The 21,106-nt window shown below is 44.6% G+C and overlaps 1 protein-coding gene across 1 annotated transcript in view; it reads right to left on the bottom strand.

Annotated features, from left to right (window-relative positions):
* The window catches only part of CNTN1 (contactin 1), a 68,957-nt gene that overhangs the window by 30,824 nt on the left and 17,027 nt on the right, over positions 1–21,106 (bottom strand). The window contains exons 2-9 of the mRNA XM_066633682.1: positions 20,926–21,089; positions 19,087–19,265; positions 11,991–12,086; positions 6,760–6,966; positions 6,185–6,281; positions 5,910–6,091; positions 4,447–4,571; positions 2,375–2,492 (exon numbers count right to left, since the gene is read on the bottom strand). Coding sequence (XP_066489779.1) covers positions 2,375–2,492; positions 4,447–4,571; positions 5,910–6,091; positions 6,185–6,281; positions 6,760–6,966; positions 11,991–12,086; positions 19,087–19,265; positions 20,926–21,089 — 1,168 coding nt within the window. The remainder of the gene's footprint in view (positions 1–2,374; positions 2,493–4,446; positions 4,572–5,909; positions 6,092–6,184; positions 6,282–6,759; positions 6,967–11,990; positions 12,087–19,086; positions 19,266–20,925; positions 21,090–21,106) is intronic.

Raw genomic sequence — 21,106 nt, 5'->3', positions numbered from 1 at the left:
GATATAAATCTCTCTCTCACACACACATACGTGCTCGCCCCAATCCTATCCTTGGGGTATGCTGGTGTACTGCAAGGTCTACCATTGTGGCAGCCTCTCTTGAGCACTGCTACCAGTGCAAAGGCTGGAAGGCAAGGTGCCGTCCTCAGCTGCAAGCAAACTGGCTGCCAGTGGATTTCTGCCAGCAGAGAGGCCAAAAAGGGGTAAGGATTGAGGTAAATCCATTGCATCAGAAAAAGCATCAGAGTCTACTGTATCCAAACCTCCATCCCAGGCCTTACACCCCTGGCAGGCTCCTCAAATCTGTGTCAGCAAAACAGTTAGCATAGATCTAAAGAGTCTCGTGGGGGATCAGGTTGCAGCCAGGGAGGTAAGGTTTTTCTTTACTTACCTCTACCAGCTGGCCTGGTCCCCTGCTATGCACAGGATACAGTAGCCACTGCGCTGGTGTCCCTGCATCCTGCACACCAGCAAGGGATAGGATTGGGCCGTAAACCAATAAAACACCATAACATCCAATATGTACACTTGCATTCAAGACGCTGGGCTGTATGCCAATGAAAGGGAGTCATGACAAAGCACCACTGAAATCAATGAGACAAGTTAGCCATGACTAACCTAAGCTTCGTTAACTTCAATGGGTCTTAATCTTGACTAACTTTCTTAGGATAAAACCTAATTTTGGCAATGACATAGAACCAGTTTTAGGAGCCTCTCTGCCCTCATCACCAAACCATCTTTAATAGTTTATTTTTTCCATTCCATTATAGCAGTGGTTCTCAACCTTTAGGAGCCTGTGGACCACTGAAGCAAAAACTGGAAGTTGTGGAACATATGCAACCCCCCCCCCCATACATCTGCACACAAAAATACAATTAAATTTGAAATGATTAGGGATGATTTATTATTTATAGAGAAGATTTGTGGGTTCCTGCTTTAGCCGCCAGCTGCGTCTGGTCTGTACTCCACCCTCTTTAGAAATTTGTGGGGAAGTGTCTTCTGAGCGAGTGCTCCTCCAAGGACTACCAGAGAAGGCAGAAAACGAACCACCCACAGCCACAGCTAATGCAGGACTTTATCAAAGGCAATCTTTTTCTTTTTCTGAGCTCTCGCAGACCACTTCTCAGGTCTTGCGGACCACTTGCGGTCCCCAGACCACAGATTGGAAACCAGTGTATTATATACTAGCACATCAGAACCAAAACAGACTTAGAAAATAAACAAACATACCCATAATTCACAGTCACACAAATTGAAATGAATTGTAACCAGTGCTGGTCTGAAGGCAGGTGACACCTGATGCACAGAAAATCTGCTGCCACCGCCTTGTACTATCACCCATCTCATCACTTCCAAGCAGAGGGTTGTGGCGGCAGCAGCAGCACTAAAAAAAGAACACACAGAATCCACCTCCCTACCACTTCTGTTGTGTGGTTACTTTGAATAAAACTTGAACAGAGCTGGGAGCAATCCCAGAATAATTAACACTTCCTGTTTTATTTAAAGCAGGGGTTTCCAAACCCTGGCCTGTGGGTCCACAACTGGCTCTCGACACCATGTTAAGATATATGATGTGGCCCTGGAGCCAAAAAGTTTGGAGACCCCCCCCCCCCGATTTAAAGGACCATGAGAGAAGGAGTGACACAAAGGGATAAAGAAGCAAATTGCTGCATTCCATGTAGATTTTTCAAGGGCATGTGCACAGCAGCAACCCACTTCCCTACCTCCTTACCTCACTCCTTCCACGTGCACAATCCCTTAAAATGAAACAGGAAGAGTATATATTGTTGGGATTGCTTCCAGTGCATCCCACACTTTCTGATTTATTTAAAGGGACTGTACAAGGAAGGAATGAGATAAGGGGGCAGGGAGCTGTATCGCTGCCTTCTGATCCCACCTGATAAAAGCATGTAGGAAACTGACTAGAGCAGGTCCATCTGCAGCAGGCTGGAGAAAGATAACAGCAGTAGCCTCAGGGTTATAAAGGCATCCAAAGTCTGTGCTCCAGTCCCTGCAACCTGATACGGAATGAGAGCCACATGGTTGGCAACATCCATGGACTGACCCCGGTTGTAACTAATTAGCCAGGATGGTGTAGTGGTTCTGGATTTGGACTTAGGCCTGAAAGAGCCAGGTTCAAATTCCCACTCAGCAATGAAGCTTCCTGAGTGACATTGCACCAGTCACTCTCTCTCTCAGCTTCACCTACCTGACCAGGGCTGTTGTGAGCACAAACGGAGGGGAGGAACTACGTATTGATAGTTCACGACCCTGAGTTCCTTGGAGGAAAGGAAGTATAAAAATGTGAAAATAAATCAAGCAGCCCTATTTTCTACTGTTTGCTAGAAATGAGTTTAAATAGGCTTTCACTAACCTATAACGTTCAGCTCAGCATTTGAGTAAATGATTCCATGTGTGTTTTCTGCCACACACTGATACATGCCAGAATCGTCAAACTTCAGGCTAGAAAATCTCAGTTCTCCTTTCCAATACTAAAAGCAAAACACACAGTAAGAAAAATATCAAAGGCACCAGGCAGTGTTAAAAGTATAGACCACATAAATTCCTTTCTGTTTTTGGAGAAGAACATTCATATCCCTTTAAAGCGGAGGTTCTCAAACTCCTCCAAGGGAGTGGCACGGGCTGGGTGACAGCAGGGGGTGTCGCACATAGACCCAGAGACATTCTAATGTACCTGGGGGGCTCCTGAAGACTCCATGAGGGAGTCTTTGCAAGGCTCCCTTTGCAAGGCTCCGCGTTGGGAGCTCACTTCCAATTTGCAATTGTGCAAACTGGAAATGAGCTCTGATCACGTTAAGGCTCACAGAGGGGGCTGTGAGCCTCCAGGACTCTCATGGGGTCTTCAGGAGCCCCCCAAGTACATTAGAATGTCCCTGGGTCTCTGTGGTGCCGTGATCACTGCAGCCCAGAGGGGGGCACCCATTTCAGGTAACCATGGTGGGTCATGACCCACCAGTTTGGGAACTGCTGCTTTAAAGTAACCTGCCATCCTGGACATGATTGCCTCTTGAAACCATAATAGCCCTGCTCAGAACTAATACCTCTCAGATGCAATGCCAGGTGTGCTGATACCAGTAAGAATGCAAGACCCTACAATGCGGTGTGAGGTTCCATCTCCATCTATTTCAGCAAGTAGATCTGTGCAGGGATCCAATCTTCTTCACTGAATCAGGTCAAGCGTGTAATATAATTGACACTCATAATCTAATCGCAGGACAAAAATGACCCTTTGCTAGCACACCAACTTTGTCTGCATTTGTCACCCCTTAAAATGTATCCATATATTTGGAAAATTTGAATAAATATAATTCTCTATGATTGCTTCATTCTAGTAATCAATTTGTAGTGTGGAAACAACAGTAAAGGATTTCAGTGGTATTCTGGTTTCCTACAGATTTGACTGAGAAGTGTTGTTTTGTTTGTTTTCCTGTGTGTTGTTCACTCATAATAATTAACCTCCATCAGAAAATGTGTTCAAACTCATTTCCCCTATCTGGCCCCAGCACCAAGTATCCCTAACAATGGGACTTTTGTTTCACTATAAATTCTGCACTGGGCACTTGCTCAGAAATGAGTCCCACTTTAGTACCAAGTAAGGGTCAAACTAGCGGAACATGTGGGTCAGGACTGTGGAAGAACTTTAATCCTTCTCATGGTTGTTTTGGTTTGCTTTGTTTGGTTGTTTTGGTTTGCTTTGTTTGGGCCAGGAAAATGTTCCCAATTTCCAAAAATGGGAAGTGCCCTTCTGAGGCCTTCTGAGTGCCTTGAGAAACCTTCTGAAGCTGGGGAGTCCATGTGTACCCTCCCTGGGCCTCAGACCACTACCTGGGACTGAATACTGGCCCCATTGCAGATTTCATTATCCATGGTTTTCAGCATCTGTGGGGGCTCCAGGAATTGACCCTCCATGGATGTCAAGGTTGGACTGTTTTGAATTATTCAGAAATCATGTTTGGTGTTTCCTAACTGAATGATATGAATGTTATGTTCTTTGCTGACCAGAAATATGTGATACGTTTAGATACAATATAAGAACAACAGTGTGATATTTTACTTATCAATATTCTTGCAAAGTCTTTTACTGCCACTTTTCTCGTTTTCCCCGTATCTTAAAATAAATTCTAACATACACAAAGTTTCACGTAAATACTGTAAGTACAAAGTGATATTTCTGTAGATGTGACAAAAAAAGACTGATGGTACCACACACAGAAGTTGGGCTATTTTAACACTAAAATTGGCTAAAACATTTTTCAGATCAAAAAGAGATATAAGGAAGCTGCAAAGAATGTATGTTAAGCAACATGTTTTATCATGCCCTTGTTGTTTATCAAAGAGCTGTCTCCATTTACTCACGTACCTTCCATTGCTATTGTACACAATTGAAAAAGCATCTGCATTACATTTAGTATAAACAGACCCTACCGGTAATCCATTTTTCAGCCACCGGATTGTTGGAATAGGCTTGCCTGCAGCAACACAAGGCCAATGGAACTCGCTGCCGATATCTCTCTCCGTATCATTGATATGCTCCACCCATTCTGGAGATGCTGAAAGACAAAGAAAACAGAACTTTGGTATTTCATGCATACTTAGAAAATAAGATCCAGTAGGGATGGGGCAAAACCTTCTCCCTTTCACTCCCATGAAGAGTCAACTGATCCAAAGTCTAGTGCAGGGGTGCCCAAACCCTGGCCCTGGGGCCACATGTGGCCCTCGAGGCCCCTCAATGCGGCCCTCAGGGAGCCCCCAGTCTCCAATGAGCCTCTGGCCTTCCGGAGATTTGTTGGAGCCCGCACTGGCCTGGCGCAAATGGTCTCAGCATGAAGGCAACTGTTTGACCTCTCGCATGAGCTGTGGGATGAGGGCTTCCTCCACTGCTTGCTGTTTCACATCTGTGATGCAGTAGAGGCAGCAAAGGAAAGGCCAGCCTTGCTTTTTGCAAAACCTTTTATAGGTCTTGAGCTATTGCAAGACCTTCATTCATTCATATAAGTTCATCTTTAATATATTCATTTATGTAAACTTATGTAAATTTATTCAAATTTTAAATGTAAATTAATTCTTTTTTCCCCCGGGCCCACAACACAGTGTCAGAGAGACGATGTGGGCCTCCTGCCAAAAACTCTGGATACCCCTGGTCTAGTGTACTGAAATGGCTAACCCCGTGACATAGCAAAGCAAATACCCTGATTCAATAATTAGAAACAAAAATAAAATGCCTTTAAAGGAGTACAGCCATGCATTGCTTAACGACCTTCAACTTAACAATGGACTGCATATACAACAGTGGTCAAAGCACAACAAAGAGGTTCTTAATGAGACAGTCAGGACTCCCATATCCTGCAGCAGAGTCTCAGTTTACACAACAAAGAGACACTTAATGCAAGGAAGAGGCAATCTATCTCCAGTAGCCTGTGTAGGCAGCTAGTGTCTGGCAGGGAGTGTCTGTTTACACAGCAAAGGCACTAGACTGGGCTGAATGTTCACTTAATGACCTAACTGTATAACAATGGGGATTGGAGAATGTATCTCCATTGTTAAGCGACATACACCTGTGTTCTTGGCAATACTGCTGTTGAGCCTAACACATATTTTCAACTCCATGACTGCTTACTTGGCTCAAGCAGAACTCAATTTTACCCTCCATTCACTAATCATTATTTGTGTGACTCCCGATGGTCTCTTATCATAGTCAAGCTTTAAATACAAAGAACTCTGTGCAAGAGATTTGAGCAGCTGCAGCATTAAGTAATGCACTCTGCACTTGAGTCTATGAATTCTGAAATGGGAATGCAAGCTTCCCAAATGACAATAAAAAGGTGAATCAGAAAGGTCTTGGGATATGACCCCAAACAATGTAATTATGTGCAAAAAGGTGCACCAACCTTCAACATAAACCATTGCTGAATGCTTATCTTTTCCTCTATGATTTTCAGCTTCGCATTCATACGTTCCTTCATCTTCAAACTGAATATTGAAAATCCTGAGAACTGCACCAGACATGCTTATATCTGCAGTGGTTGGCATGGGTTCAAGACGCTTAGTCCATCTAATCTCTGGAACAGGACTTGGGGGAGAAAAAAAATACATATCAATAAGAATTTTGAGACCACCTGATGTTCTTTCTTCATAGTGTGTACCTACATTAAATCGCACTTACTTTCCAAGTGCAAAGCATTCCAGTGTTACATTTTGCCCTAGAAGTGCATAGATATCTGGAAACTTTACTTTGAGATCTGGAAGATAAGTCTTTGAACCTAATGTGAGGAGAGAAGCAAAGAAACAATAAGCTTTAAAAAAAATGGATATGAAGACCATAGAGAGAACCATTTTACAACACATTCTACATCTGCTATATGGTAAGATCCTCTTCATCACTTGCAGGATGATACAACCAAGCAGCTCACCTCAGCATGCAGTGGTCTGTTTGACTGTTTAAGCAATATCAAGTTTAAAGAAAAAGAACCCAAAACTTTCACAGTTCTGAAGATTCGATGATGCCATTCTTCAGCTATTACAGATGGAAGATTCTCTCTGGTGTGAATGAGGCTCAAGAACTGGAAACTACTGTTGAAACCAGTCACAAGAAGCAAAGCCTTTGAAAAACCTATTCTAGGCATGCCTGCTGATGAATGAGTTTTCATTTTGTGGAGCTAAAAATGTTACACAAAATAAGGAAGAAGTAAACAACCAGGCAAATAACTTATATACAGAATACTCTGGAGATACACTTACGGTCTGGTTGAGGAATAAGTGGAATGAAACTGCTGAATACACTCTTAGTGATGGAATTGCTGGTCACAAAGCAAGAGTAGTTGCCTTTATCAGATGCTTCTACTTTTGCAATGTAGAGATTGCCGTTTGCTTGCGACACAAATCGTCGTTTATCCAAAGTAATGAATTCTGGGAAATCATTCAAAACCCAGCGGTAACTCAGATCATCTGAAGATAAAAAAAACATGTTTTAGTAAAAATGAGTAAAAAGGATATTGTTCCTGAAGGAAAGCCAATGGCCTGGATGTGGAGAACATGACTCCTTCGAGGCACCCTATTTAACCCATATTTCATTCTTCTATGTTACAATATTTTGGGCTAGAATCCTGTTCCTGTTAGAATTGATAGGAGAGGTTTCTGAATGCATCCTCACTGGCCGGCTAGCTTCAATGCTGATAGCCAGACTCCCTAGTTCACATTTAATTTTAGCCATGTTTTATTTAATTTAATACATTGATATCATGCCTTATGAGATCTCAAAGGGTCTTTGGGGTAGCTTATCGTGTCTAAAAGGACAGGCTAGTTTACTCTCTTAAATGGAAACCTTAGGTTTTGTAGGACCCAGTGCAAACAAGAGGGAGATTTCATGTAGCATGAACAATGGTTCCTTTGTTCATAGCATCTTAAGTGAGGGACAGAAATGATGATCAGGGATTTTGATGAGGGACAGAAAGGCTGCACTGGCCAAAGTTCAAGAGGCAGGTCAGTAGAACTGACAGGGGCTCTGCCACCTTGAAGCAGCTTAGAGCAGCAGTATAAAATGTTTTTCATACAGCAGGCCGAGTAGCATTTACAGAGCCTACTGAAGGCTAGAAGTGATACCAGTAAACAGCAACGGATGTCGTTTGTCAGGTGATGACCAGAAATAAGCACTTTTTCCACACTTAGGAATTCCTTTGCTGCAAATGTCAGGAAAGAAAATTTGCAGATCTTGATTACATTTTCAAGACACGGGAGAGCCAAATTATCACACGGGCTACCCTTTCAGCAGTGCTGCTTCTGTCAAGGTGTCACTTTGCAGCATCATTCTAGCAGCTTCTTCCTTCTCTCTTTCTCACCTCTTTTGGTCTGCTTCCTCCTCCATTCTATTCCTCACCTTCTGAAGCCTCCTTCCATCTCTTCCTCCCAACACCTCAACAGAAGTGGTGCTGCTGAAAGAACAGTGCCGGGAGAGCACAATTATTATGTGGGCCATCCTTTCAGTGCTGACACTTAGCAGAAGATATGCTGCTGAAAGGATGAACTGCATGATAATTGGGCTCCCTTAGTGCTACCCATTCAGTAGTGCTGCTTCACTTTGTAACTCAGCAGCTGCTGGGAGAGCCTAATTAACATGGGGGCTGAATAACTCGAGCTGAATCCAATCCACAGGTCTAATGTTTGACACCCTGGCTTAGAGTATGGAGTAGAAACCTGGAGCTAAAGGGACGTACAATAAACTTGTAGAAATGAAGGAGATTTCAAGGCAAATATATGTACTACAGGTGTTTGGTTGAGCCCTAGAAATAAGAAAGGAGACACTGAAGCAATCACTGCTTTGTTTCCAGGGACAAATCTTCTGTCAGCTGCTAAAACAGCTTTAAAAGTGGCTTAGTAATAACATATTTCCTACGGAGAATCACAATTTCACACATCTCTGCCTGAGTGCTCTAGCAGACAAGATTTGGTTTTTGAATTAATTTCCTTCTTGCTTTCAGACCCTTTAGACGAGCACTGAATTGGTAATTAGTGAAACCAAATTTAAAGGAAAAGATAGTCCAATTATTGCTATCTGACTGGTAGACATAAAACAGCCTTCAGGACTGAACATTTATATTTTTACATTTATATTTTTCCTCTGCTTTAGCACATAGCAATTAATTTGAGATGAAAGAGATGCACTATACCTATCAAAATAAATTGAATGGTCTTCCATCAAAAGCAAGAGAAAAATAGCTGGCAGAAGCTGGTATCTTTTCTAAAGGTAGACCTTTAGACTGATGCATCATTTATATTTCCTACCGGTTCATAAGAACATATGAAGAGTCTTGCATCTAGTCCAGCTTCCCTTATCTCGTAATGGCCTATGAGATGCCTTTTGAAACATATAAGACAATAACAACCCAATCCTACTGAAACCCCTGCAGGGCAATGCAGCAGCACCAGGGCAGCCTCCACTGCATCCTGGGGGGGAGGGGGTTTGGTTGCTGGAGGTCTCCTCGGGGTAAGAAGACACTAGTTCCCTTGCCCTGGAGTAAACCCCAGCAGCTGCAATGGGTCAACTCAGAACTGCACCAGAGATATCGTTGGCACAAGTCCACACTGATTCATGCAGATGTGCCATGGAAGTTAGGGAGAGGGTCATTTATTAGTAGGGCCACTGGGGAATGCAAGACCTCCACCTGCAGTGCAGTCAATTGTCAAAAAAAACCTGATGGTGTGCCTTGACAATTTAAGAGCCTTGTCTGTGTGCCATGAGATGAAAAAGCTTGAAAATTGCTGCCCTAAAGAGTCAGGGCACCTAGGAGACTGAGTTATAAATCAGGACTTCTCTAGTTCAAATCTCACCTCTGCCATCAATTCTTACTACAGGGTCTCAAGGAAGCTGCTTCCACGCAGTCTCGTCTCAGAGGCGATATGAGGATATTATTATTATTATTGTTGTTGTTGTTGTTGTTGTTGTTGTTGTTGTTGTTATAGGAGGAGGTCTGGTCTAGAGGGTAGAGCCTCCGTTAGCCCGAAGATAACATCAGAAGGTCGCCAGTTCGAGGACACCGGCAGCTCCCTGAACAGCTGGCTGAGAATGGCGAGACCTTGTAGCAGCTGACAAGCTGAGCTGAGTAATTCCACCTGCTCTTGGTGTGAGCAAGAAGCGTCTTGGCTGCCCTCCATGTGAGAGATGGAGCTGCTTGTCAGCCTGCGTGGGAGAACTGGAGGCCAGAAGTGAGACCAAACCAGGAAGATCCATTCTGAAATGTTGTTGGTTCTTGAAAAAGAGAACTTCTATGATTGTAAAAATTCCCTTGAGGGATTTAGAAATGCCTGCCTATGTAAACCACCTTGAATAAAGTCAGAGGAGTAATCCGATGACCAGAAAGGTGGCATATAAATACTGAGTTGTTGTTGTTGTTGTTGTTATTAACAGTATTTATATACCACTTTTCAACAAAAAGTTCACAAAGTGGTTTACAGAGAAAAATCAAATAACTAATGACTCCCTGTCCCAATAGGGCTTACAACCTAAAAAGATGCAAAAGAACACCAGCAGGCAGCCACTAGAAAAGAAACTGCTGGGGTGAGGAGGACCAGTTACTCTCTCCCTGCTAAATAAAAGAGGAGCGCCCACTTGAAAAAGTGCCTCTTACTCAGTTAGCAGGGGTTAATATATTAATACAAATTTACCTGACAGGGTTTTTTTAAGGAGAATATCAAGGCAATATCTGTGAGGTACTTTGCACACTCAAAAAACTCTATTCAAATGTTAAGTATTATTACACAGGCCAACACATATTTTGCTTCCTTAAACGTTGCAACAATTCCTGGGTATATTTAGGGTGCTGATTCCAAAAATGGCATCTGTTTTGCCGTATCACCTCTAGTTTTGGAGACACGACATAGCCTCTTTAGTGAATGGTTCAAGCAGCTTCCTCATGAGGAAGCCTATACCATGGCTTCCTCATGAGGAAGCTGCTTGAACCATTCACTAATGAGGCTATACTATATCTCCAAAACTAGACATGATAGGGCAAAACGGATGCCATTTTTGGAATTGGCACCCCAAATTCATATCAAACCACCATAAAGTTTGGGAAAAACTTTTCTGACCCTCAATTTTGGAGGCCTGTGTTATTGCTACGACATGACATCTCTGGCTGCTGAAAATGGAGTCTTGCAGATGCCTTTTCTAGCAAGGAGAACCTATGTCAAGGTCCGAGCAAACTGAGGAGGCAAAAACAACTTTGCCACCTCCCCCCCCCCCAGACACTCTGGAGGCTGAAAATTCAGTAAGACAACTAGCCATGCTGTTTCTGTTACCTATTTACATAATTATACCCTGCCTTTCCCCTTGCATTCAAGGTGCCCACATTACAACATAACACTGGAAATACAAACAATTACAGAATTAAAAGCTTTAAGTCTTACAATAAAATATCCGCAAATCCTCGCTTTTATACTTTTTTTATATTAAGAAATACTTCTTGATGGATTACTTCACACACCCTTCCCCGCCCTGATCTATAGCCAGCTGCAGGGTTGGGTCCATCAACTGGAATTAACTGGTGCCAATTAGCCTGTCTCCACTTCTTTCCAGCTCTATTACTTTTCAGAATGTCCCTGGGCATCCCCACCCCACCCCCCAATGGAAGCTCCACCACTTTCAAGATGACAGCTGTCTTGGCCCTGTGGATTGCCACATGTCCTATGACGATATGAGTTCATATAGAAAGTTCATATAAGAAAGAAAGAAAGAAAGAAAGAAAGAAAGAAAGAAAGAAAGAAAGAAAGAAAGAAAGAAAGAAAGAAAGAAAGAAAGAAAGAAAGAAAGAAAGAATTGCCACAAGAGCTAGATCAGGCTTGTGGATGCCCCCCCCCTTTCCTGGAAGCAATTTCTCCAGCTCCTGTTATGATTGGGGTCTCCTAGCGTGATAATTGGGCTCTCTTATATCTTGAAATTATGAATAAGATTCAAACACTTTCTGTTCTGTCATTTGCAGCAAATGAGTTTCTACGTGAGAACAAAGTGCTCCTTTCTGGCCAACATCTGCATAGTGTTCCTCCTCAATGATGTCACTTCTGGCCCTCACCTGGCACCATAAATGCTGTTTTGCCCACTATATGGAGTTTGACACCCCTGAGCTAGATCTAGGTTTTGTGCCTGAAGACAATACGGCCTGCACCATTTCCGCCTGTAGAAAAAAAAACATGCTTGACATTTGCTGGAATCAAATTATAGAAGTTCTCCCAACATTATGAGGGAAAGTTATTAACAGTAGCCAGACACAGTCACTCTTCAGTATGAAGGGAATCCTCCACTCTCCAAGGAACGAAAAAAAATGTCAAGCAAAGAGGTCGATCCAAACTTCTGTTATAACAGGGTTTAAGCAGCTTACGCGGCTTATATAGCAATATTCAAAGTTCTTTAAATTTTTGTAATCATATTAGGTTCTCTCCTGTTCTTCCAAGAAAAACTGAAAAAATATGGACTAAATTACCTGGATAATGAGGTGGAGCATCGCAGAGGATCATGGCTCCAACGCCTTCGGGCACTTTTACCTCATAGATTTTTTCGTGTGTAAATGGATATAAATCTATTCAAGAAAACATGTGTGTACATTATATAATGCAATATGTAGTTATCAGTATAAAAATAAAACCACTTGTAAAATATAAAGCAGTAGAGCAGTGGCCTTCCGCCTTTTTCATGCCATGATCACAATAAATAAATACAGTATGAGACTGGGTGTCCATCACTGACCCTTCCGCCCCTCCCAGGACCCAATCGACCCATCCTCCACCCAATATGTTTCCCCCTACCACCTGTGCCTTTACAACAATCCTGTGAAATAGCAGCATGCGCAGGGCTGAGGAGCTGTGGGGCAAGACAGTGAGAAGAAGCTCTGCTGGATTGTATCAATAACTCAGATTGGAACCAAGCCCTGTCTTGCACAGGCTTTGAAAGGTTGCCGTATCCCCCCAAATGAAGCTGCCCAACCCCCTTGGGGTCACAATCCAGAGGCTGAAGATCTCTGAAGTACAGTTTCACAGATTACTATATATTTTGCCTTTGCTGTTTTTACTGAATCGCATTGCGTATTGCCTTATATAAGCACAACACTCTTCTTTCCTCAAAAACAGTAGCATGACAAACTTAAAACGGTCCCCTATAATAGCCTTTTCCCAATTTCTTTCATCCCAATATCTTAAAAAGGATCAATTTAGAAAGGATTACTTTTTAAATCTCTTTCCTTTCATAGATAACAGGGAGGGGACCTAAAGTGGTCATATTGGAGGGAAAGTATTTACGGCCTATTTATACAGTGTCATTCAGAGTGCATGGCATTTTGCATAGACTGAAAAGACAGGTCCATGCCTCAAGGTGCTTACAATTTCAGATTTTGATGGGAGAGAGGCCACAGGGCCAAAAAGGAAAACACTATTGTTTTAGTTACAGCTATTAACTTAGCTGTAATAGGAATTAGGACTAAGGCATGGTGACCAAAGGCTCTGATGAAAATCTGGATTTTTGAAAAGGAATCTTAAGTACACAGTTGATTCCTTGAGAGTTTTTAACAATGTAAATATAGACTATTCGTGAGGATGGTCCTCTCCATGATAAAGCTGTCATTATTATTTAAAGCCTAAACCTATGCATGTCTACTCAGAAGTAAATCCTATTAAAGTCAATGGGGCTTATTCCCAGGTAAGTGTGGATAGGATTGCAGAGTAAGAGCCCAATCCTGTGGCCTGCGCCGCGCCTCCGCGGCGCGGACCACAGTCGCAAACGTGCCATAAGGCATGTTTGCAGGGCTTACCGCCGGGCTCCCACCAGAGATGGCTCAGCTCTGGCCAGCGCTGAGCCACCGCCCAGCGGGCGCCCGCGTTCCACAGCTTGACGGTGCCAAGCTGGGAATGGGGAATGGGTGTGTTCCCGGGGGCGTGGGGGAGGCGTTCCGGGGAGGGGGGAGGCGTGGTCAGGGACATCCCAGGGGCGGGGGAAAGGCGGGTCCACGGAGCTGAGCTTCGCAGGATCGAGGGCACTTGGGTAGGGCTGCTCGCCTTACCCGAGTGCCTTCACTTTAGCAGCGACCAAACAGTCGCCGCTAAAGTGAGTAGTCCCATTGCAGGACTGCTTCCCTTACTCAGGGGGAAGGGGACGAATGTCCCTTTCTCCCGAGGAGCCTCCCGCGGTAGCGCGGGAGGCTCTGGATCCAGCGGGAGCCCTTTGTGGGGCTGCCGGGTCCCGCAGCGCCAGGCAGCTCAGGATTGGGCTGCCCGCCACTTTAACTACCTTATAAGGGGTCAGCACTTTTGCTGTTCCTATTTCTTCTGCAGAAACATCCTGGAGCAGTCCTCACCCTTGTGCTACGAAAGCAGTCAAGGCACAGGAAGATGGCTTAACAGCAGGGGAATTGGGATAAGCAATTAAGCAACTGGCAAGCAGCAAAAGCAGAAGGTGACTGAGGGGAGAGTGGGCCTGGTTTTAGAGTTGCATCAGAGTTGATTTGCTGAGACAACCAACAAGCACTTGGCAGGGAGTACGCCAGCATCACAACCATGTGGCTACTGTAAGAATGGGACTTCCCATATCAAGTGCAGATGTGCTGGCACCAGTGTGAAGCACTGAGGTCTCAATGGTAAGTGAATGCATGAGAAAGGGGGGCACAGATTTTTAAGAGCTGTTGTACTACTTTCTTACTTGCCACTGCTGAACATTTATATAATGAGCCTTTTAGATTTAGAGTCACCCCCCCCCCAATCTCTCTCTCTGACTTTTGAAATGTAAGCTTCAAAATATACAGACACCTGATTATGAGTCTCTGGGAGACCTGGCGTGTGGGCAGAGACTGGGGGAACATCTGCAGCCAGCTGGGTGGTGTACCACGTGATGAAGCTGAGAAAGTGGGAGGCAGCCCAATTGACACTGCTGATCAACTGGAAGACAGCCTGTGTGATGTTGCTGTTCATAGTCCACATGGCCCTGCCAGCCAGCAGTGGCTGAACAGAGTGACCTCACCCGGGGGGGGGGAAGAATGATGACAAATATTATAGTTGCAGCACACTTTTGCTGGGGGGGGACAGTAAACCTGCAGCAACTGGCAAAACGGGGCCAAGGCTATGCCCAGCCCTTGAGGGACAGAGAAAAGAGATAGAGGAGGGACAGGAAGAAAGAGAAGGAGGATGAAGGAAAATGGAGGAAAGAGAGGTGGCGAGGAAAAGAAGAGGAAGCAGGGCAGGCTGAGGTGAGAAGTAGGGAGACAAAAGAAGTAGAGAAGATGGTTGGAAGCCACAAGGGAGCCCTGAAGGAGGGGATGAGAGATGAGGAAGGCAGAGTTAATCAGTGGGGAGCTGGGCCTACCAAGAAAAGTAAGCAGGTCTGATTAGGCTGTTCCTGGGAGGAGGACATGAACATGGAAAAAGTACCCCAAGTCAACGTGGGAATACCTTTCCCCAGAAGCCACACCTCCAAAGGAAAGTCAGAAGGTGGGGCCTTCTGACACAGCCCCTTGGAGCCTTGGAGACACAGCCCCTAACAATGAAAAAAAACCTGGTGATACAGCAGGTGGCTGTAGTGCGGAATAGGACCCCCAAAGCTGCCAATGTGGCTAGCACCAGGGAACCTTGCTTACTACCCCCTCCTGCCCCTTGAAGAGGCCCTCACCCTAACTATCAGCAATGATGAGGGAGGGTGAAGATGAAAAAACAAAAGAAAAAACAATAAGGCCAAAGCTGAAGTAAGGAGCTCAGCTTGCTGATGACCTTCTCCTGACAGAGGCAGTGCAGGTCTGGGGTCAGAATGCCCGCCGTGTGATTTGATGGCCCTGCCTGCTGGTAGTGGGATGGCCATCTCCAAAGAGTTGGGAATGCCCCTCTTCCTCTACCAGAGAAGGAACAATCCCTGCTTTTCATTTGTCAAGGGTCCCAAGGTTGACCAAAAAGGACATGTTAGCAAGCATCCCTAGTAGGTCCTGACTATGTCACTTGGTTTCTTGAAACCCCTAGAGGTAGGGCTCAGGCATGGGATGAAGAGGTTAAATGCTCAGGATGCTGAGCCCAATATTTAGGACTGAATACCTGATATACAAAGAGGAAAGTATGGGGCATCTTGTCATAGCATCAACTTTTTTTTTTTTAAACTGCCAGCATCCTTGTAAGATGATGCTTACAGAACAAAGGGAATTCTTTCTGCCCAGTAATTAAGGTTTAATCATATGTACACTTCATCCTCACTCAAGCTGAATGACACTGAATGTGCAGAACGCATTTGCATAAGGTTCCCTTATGATGCCAGAATGCCCTCAGCAGGATTTCCTATGCAGTGGGGGTTAGGATTAGAGAGTTATGTTTAGCACAAAGATGACTCATGCTTGTTTCTTCACTGCCTGATTGTAATTTAAACCTTTTGGCATCTCTGAACAGTAACTATTAGGATTTTGTATGTCTAAAGAGGTTTTGCCCTCTAGTACACTCCAAATTACAGCCCATGGGCTGGATCCAGCACACCAAAAAGCCCTTCCCTGTTCCATGCGGCAGCCTCATCTCTTGGACTCTGATCTCCCCAGAACCTCGCTCTGGGCAGCTGCTTCCACTGCCCGTCAGCCCAGCAGGCTCTGTGCCTGGATTTCCAGACAGACACAGCTGCCCAGTGTAAGATTCTGGGGAGATTACAGGCAAAGATATGAGGTTGCCCATGTGGAAGGGTAAGCACCACATGGTACAGGGAAGGGCTTTTCAGTGTGCAACAATCCTGTGGTTTGGGGGGCGTTGCTCTATAGGGGAAAAAAAAAACTGTATGTGACCCTACCTATACAGCCTTTGTATGGTAATCCCTAGTGCCATATATACTGTTCAACAGTTGTCTATTTTTGAGTCAAGGATTTTGTTGGTCTACCATCTACCCTGTTGCCCAACAATCTCTTTGCTTGAGCTGGTAATGGTTGCATTGGACATGCTGTTGAGTTTCACTAGAATTATTATTGCGGGGAATTTCGATATCCACACCAAGGCCCCCTCCTCCTCTATTATGGGTTCAGGGCTTCATGGTTGCCATGAAAACCATGGGGCTGTCTCAGATTATAACTGGCCCCACACACAGTGCATGGCCCACTTGGTATTTGCTGCTTAGAAGGATGGTGATCTGGGGGGGGAGGGGATATTATACAGTTCCTTAGTCATGGATGGATCATTACCTGTTAAGACTCTGAATTACTGCAGCTATAGCCACTGCAGGATTGGTGGACCTAGATGAATGGTCCACCCCCAGAGATGATGAATCTGGTTGGATTTCTGACCACTCACGGGGAATTTTCCATCCATCATGGCGGGTGGTTCTGTTGAAGGCCTGGTCGATCTTTGAAATGGGGAAATGACCTAGGCAGGTGACACAATTAAGCATCTTTTATTTTTCATCAGCAGCCTAGTTATCTGGAGAGTTTAGGGCAATGAAGCATGAAGGAAGATGACTAGAACAATAGTGGGGAAGACCCCACAACAAATTTGACCACAGACAGGGTAGAGGCCACTATACAGTCAATTCCATGGTGGTTACCAATGGGAAAGAAGCCTTCTCTGCTACTGCCTCAGCAGAGTGTTTTGAGATGTTGCATCCAGGTTCTCAGGATGATACCTGAGATGAAATCCAGGTGTTCAATACCTGAGATGAAAGTGTTAATCTGAGATGTGTCCATCTCAATACCTGAGATGTGTTCATCTCAATACCTGAGATGAAAGTGTTCATACCTGAGATGAAAGATGAACCAGGTGTTCAATACCTGAGATGAGATACCAGGTGTTCCAGGTGTTCAATACCTGAGATGAAATCCAGGTGATGATACCTGAGATGAAATCCAGGTGAAATCCAGATGCAAATCCTGAGATGTTGCATCCAGGTTCTCAGGATGAAACCTTTCGTACTTCTTTGCAACTAGTTTGCAAGATGCTGATGAAATCACTCGCATCCACTTTGATGTGGATTCCACATTGGGGGGGGGGTGATTAATGATGCTTCTGAAGCAACTGCTTGCAGCCTTTTCCCTCCTTGCAATCTTTTCCCAGGTTCTTCTTCCTGTCCCCTATTTTTGTTGATGCCACTGCTTCTCTGTTTCCTCCTCAAGATGGGGGGAAAGAAGGGGGGGAGAAGTAGAGTGATCTTCCATTGCTATCCCATTGGCTGGCCAGCCATCTCCTTCCCTTACCGGAAGTGCTCGTGCTGCTAAGTCCTCTTATTCCTCCACATTTTCCAAAGCAGAGGTGTTCTAGCCTACCACCACCCAATTTCTCCACACTTCCTTTCTAGGTTTTAGAAAAAAATAGTGGGAGAAGGAAGAGGAGAAATGGGCAGTGCTGCCGCCGCCACCACCAAGTAAAGGTGGTGAGAGAAGATCTTGGAGGAAAGAAAAGATCACAGGGACAGAAGGGAGAAAGGGGAAAGACAGTGAGGGAGTGAGCAAGAGGAAGGAGGTTTACCATGAGAATGAGTGGGAGGAAGGAGATGATTGTGGGGGAAGTCTCCATGGTGGAAATTGGCATGTGTGGGAGAAGACCTGTGCCAGCTGTATGGGAGCTATACACCACAGGGATGGGGGTTAGTAACTTACCATGCTGCTTCAGGCACTAGAGGTCTTGGGCCAGCAGAAGGGTGGGCCAGCAGAAGGGCAGCCAGCAGAAGCCTTGACTAGAAGAAGGATGGTCGGTCTGTGGAACTCCTTGCCACAGGATGTGGTGCTGGCGTCTAGCCTAGACGCCTTTAAAAAGGGATTGGACAAGTTTCTGGAGGAAAAATCCATTATGGGGTACAAGCCATGATGTGTATGCGCAACCTCCTGATTTTAGAAATGGGTTATGTCAGAATGCCAGATGCAAGGGAGGGCACCAGGATGAGGTCTCTTGTTGTCTGGTATGCTCCCTGGGGCATTTGGTGGGCCGCTGTGAGATACAGGAAGCTGGACTAGATGGGCCTATGGCCTGATCCAGTGGGGCTGTTCTTATGTTCTTATGGAGGCTGATATGGGCATTCTGCCAGCGGGCACATATGTGTGCAGCAGAAGGGAAAGCAGCTTGGAGTAATGGAATGGAGCCGGCAGGACCCAGAGGTTTGATTGTGACCATTTACTTATGAGAAGAAGCCATGGTGTCAGGAAACTTCAAAGACATGCTGTGTGCTTTTATGGGGGAGGGGGTGGCAAGGACTGGTGCTGTTTTATAGCTTTAAAAACTAGCACTGTAGGGTTAGGAGGTGCCAACCTTCTTCTTTGTGCTCAACTTGCATATGTGTACATAGGAAGATTTACAAAGAGTATTATATGTCTGAGTACAGATTCAAAAGAACAAACAAAGGAACATGCATTTACCTTTTCTAAAAAAAAATCACTCAAAGGGGTGCCTCTTGGGTTAATCATGCAAATAAAAAGATGGGAAGCAATGATGGGATCACTGGATAAGCTTTCCTTTTTCCCAGTCCACAACTGCATGTTTTTCACTGACAATTATAACATTTCCTTGAGTCAACATGACAACTAAACCCTACAAAAGTACAACGTTAAGAGACCAAAAGAAACTAATGTACTGTTTAACTAAACAAATCCTGCTTACATCCAAAATTTAAAGTTGCTTCTCGGCTCCTGATAGCTCCATGAGTATTGGTTGCTATGCAAACATAAGTTCCTCCATCAATTGATTTTTCAGGGCTACTGATTTCCAGGTTACCTCCTACCATACTGTAGTGTCCCTTGGTTACTGTAATATCAATCTCCCAGTCATTCCGTATCCACCTGTTAAGGAAGAAAGACGTTTAATTCTTACTAAAAAGTAAAACTCTAAGGACCTTGCTGGACAATCAAAATACCAGCACTTCTCTGTTACTGCTATATCTGAGCTAGTGTGGAACCTGCACCAAAAGCATTCTCCTACATAGTAGCAGATCTTGCAGCGGGTGGATAGCCCAATCTCCTAGATGTGCAATCTAGTATTGGAGAAGTTCAACCTGTGAGTTGGCATTGTCTGAACAAAAAATTACAGCAGTCAGAGGCTCAGAGGGTCATGCTTGAGTCGACCTAGCGTTTTGTATTGGTTATGGGTAATACAATCTCACTCTCTCTCTCTCTCTCCCCGCCCCCTCAGGTTGTAAGAAATTGAAAAGTATCATTTCAGCCACCAGGGGGTGCACATAATCTTCCTTGTATCCGATAGAGACCTACAAATACCTGAAAATACGAAGTACGTTTTTATAGCCACTCTCTGAGAAGAATCAGACTACAAAACCTGAACAAGAACAGGTTTTACATGCATACATATGTGCTGACTGAGGTTGTATATGACTGAAAAAAATTAAAATATACAAATTGACCAATACAGGAAATAAGAACTTAAAATACTCTCTTGAGAACAGCAACAGTATTTTGTTTTTTTCTCATGCTTGCTGGAAATGTGTGGATATATGAATAAATTGTTGGCTAACCATACTACTTCAGTAGTAGTAGTAGACACTTTAGTCCTTCATTTTTTATTTTAAGATCTTATTAACTTCTGTAATAAAAGAGGGGTCCTAATCCTAACAGTGATTAGCGCTGCCAGAACAAACATTCCAGCGGCGCTAAGCGCTTTCCTGGCTATTGGAAAAGGCGATATGTTGGAGCACGCGGGCTGGTCAATGCCACCGCAAGCAGCTGGCTCCATGTGGCACCAGACTCTGGACACACACCATCCCAGGTAGGATCATTCAGAGGGTCAGCAGAACAGCACTGCGATGGGGACAGAGAGAAGGGGAAGGGAGAAAGACTGGGAAGGGGACAAGTTTGGTGGCAGCAGATTTTGCTGAATCCAAGCCTCCTTTCTGGGCCTGGTTCTCCTTCATGGTTCCACAGTGGACTTGTGCCAGCAATATTGCTGGTGCACGTCCAAGTAGACCCACCAGGTTAGCAGGGGATTATTCTGAGGCAAGGGAACAAATGTTTGTTTACCCCAACAAAGCCTCCAGAGGCCAAAAATCTTCCATGGGATGCAGCGGACGGCACTGGCGGCATTGCCGTGTGGACCGTTATGCTGGGTTGGGCTGTTAGATGGGTAGCCCAATCATATTAACTCCCCACGCAGCGATGCAGTGGTGCCAATGCAGCTTCCACTGCATCCTGTGGAGGAGCTTTGGCTATTGGAGGGTAAGGGAACATTTGTCCTTTTGCCCTAGGATAAGCCTCAGCAGCCACTATGGGTCAACTTGGATCTCCACCAGCGATATCGGTGGTGCAAGTCCACATTGACCCAGGAAGGCAGATGAGGTCCAGGAAGGGGGTCGGGATTCAGTGTTTGTTGCTATCAGTGTTCCCACCCTTTCCTGGCCCCCATCAACTGCCTTGTTCTGCCCACTTCCACCCTGTTCAAATGAACAGCAACTTCTACAAACGGAAATAAATTAAAAAGCTCAAAATACATTACTTGTAAGTAGGAGTTGGGATTCCTCTAGCCCTGCAGTTCATTGAAACTCTTCCATCTGGGGATTCTTCTGGGTAGACTGTATCGATAGGCTGTTCTTCAAAAATTGGCCCATAACCTTTCAGTTCCTCTGAAAACAAATAGAAAATGAAATATATAAAATGGCCCTTTAAAATACCAGGCT

This window comes from Tiliqua scincoides, chromosome 7, assembly GCF_035046505.1.
Source record: "Tiliqua scincoides isolate rTilSci1 chromosome 7, rTilSci1.hap2, whole genome shotgun sequence".
NCBI classification, from domain to species: domain Eukaryota; kingdom Metazoa; phylum Chordata; class Lepidosauria; order Squamata; family Scincidae; genus Tiliqua; species Tiliqua scincoides.
The sequence above is the reverse complement of the archived record's forward strand: the minus strand, read 5'-3'. Positions and strand labels throughout refer to the sequence as shown.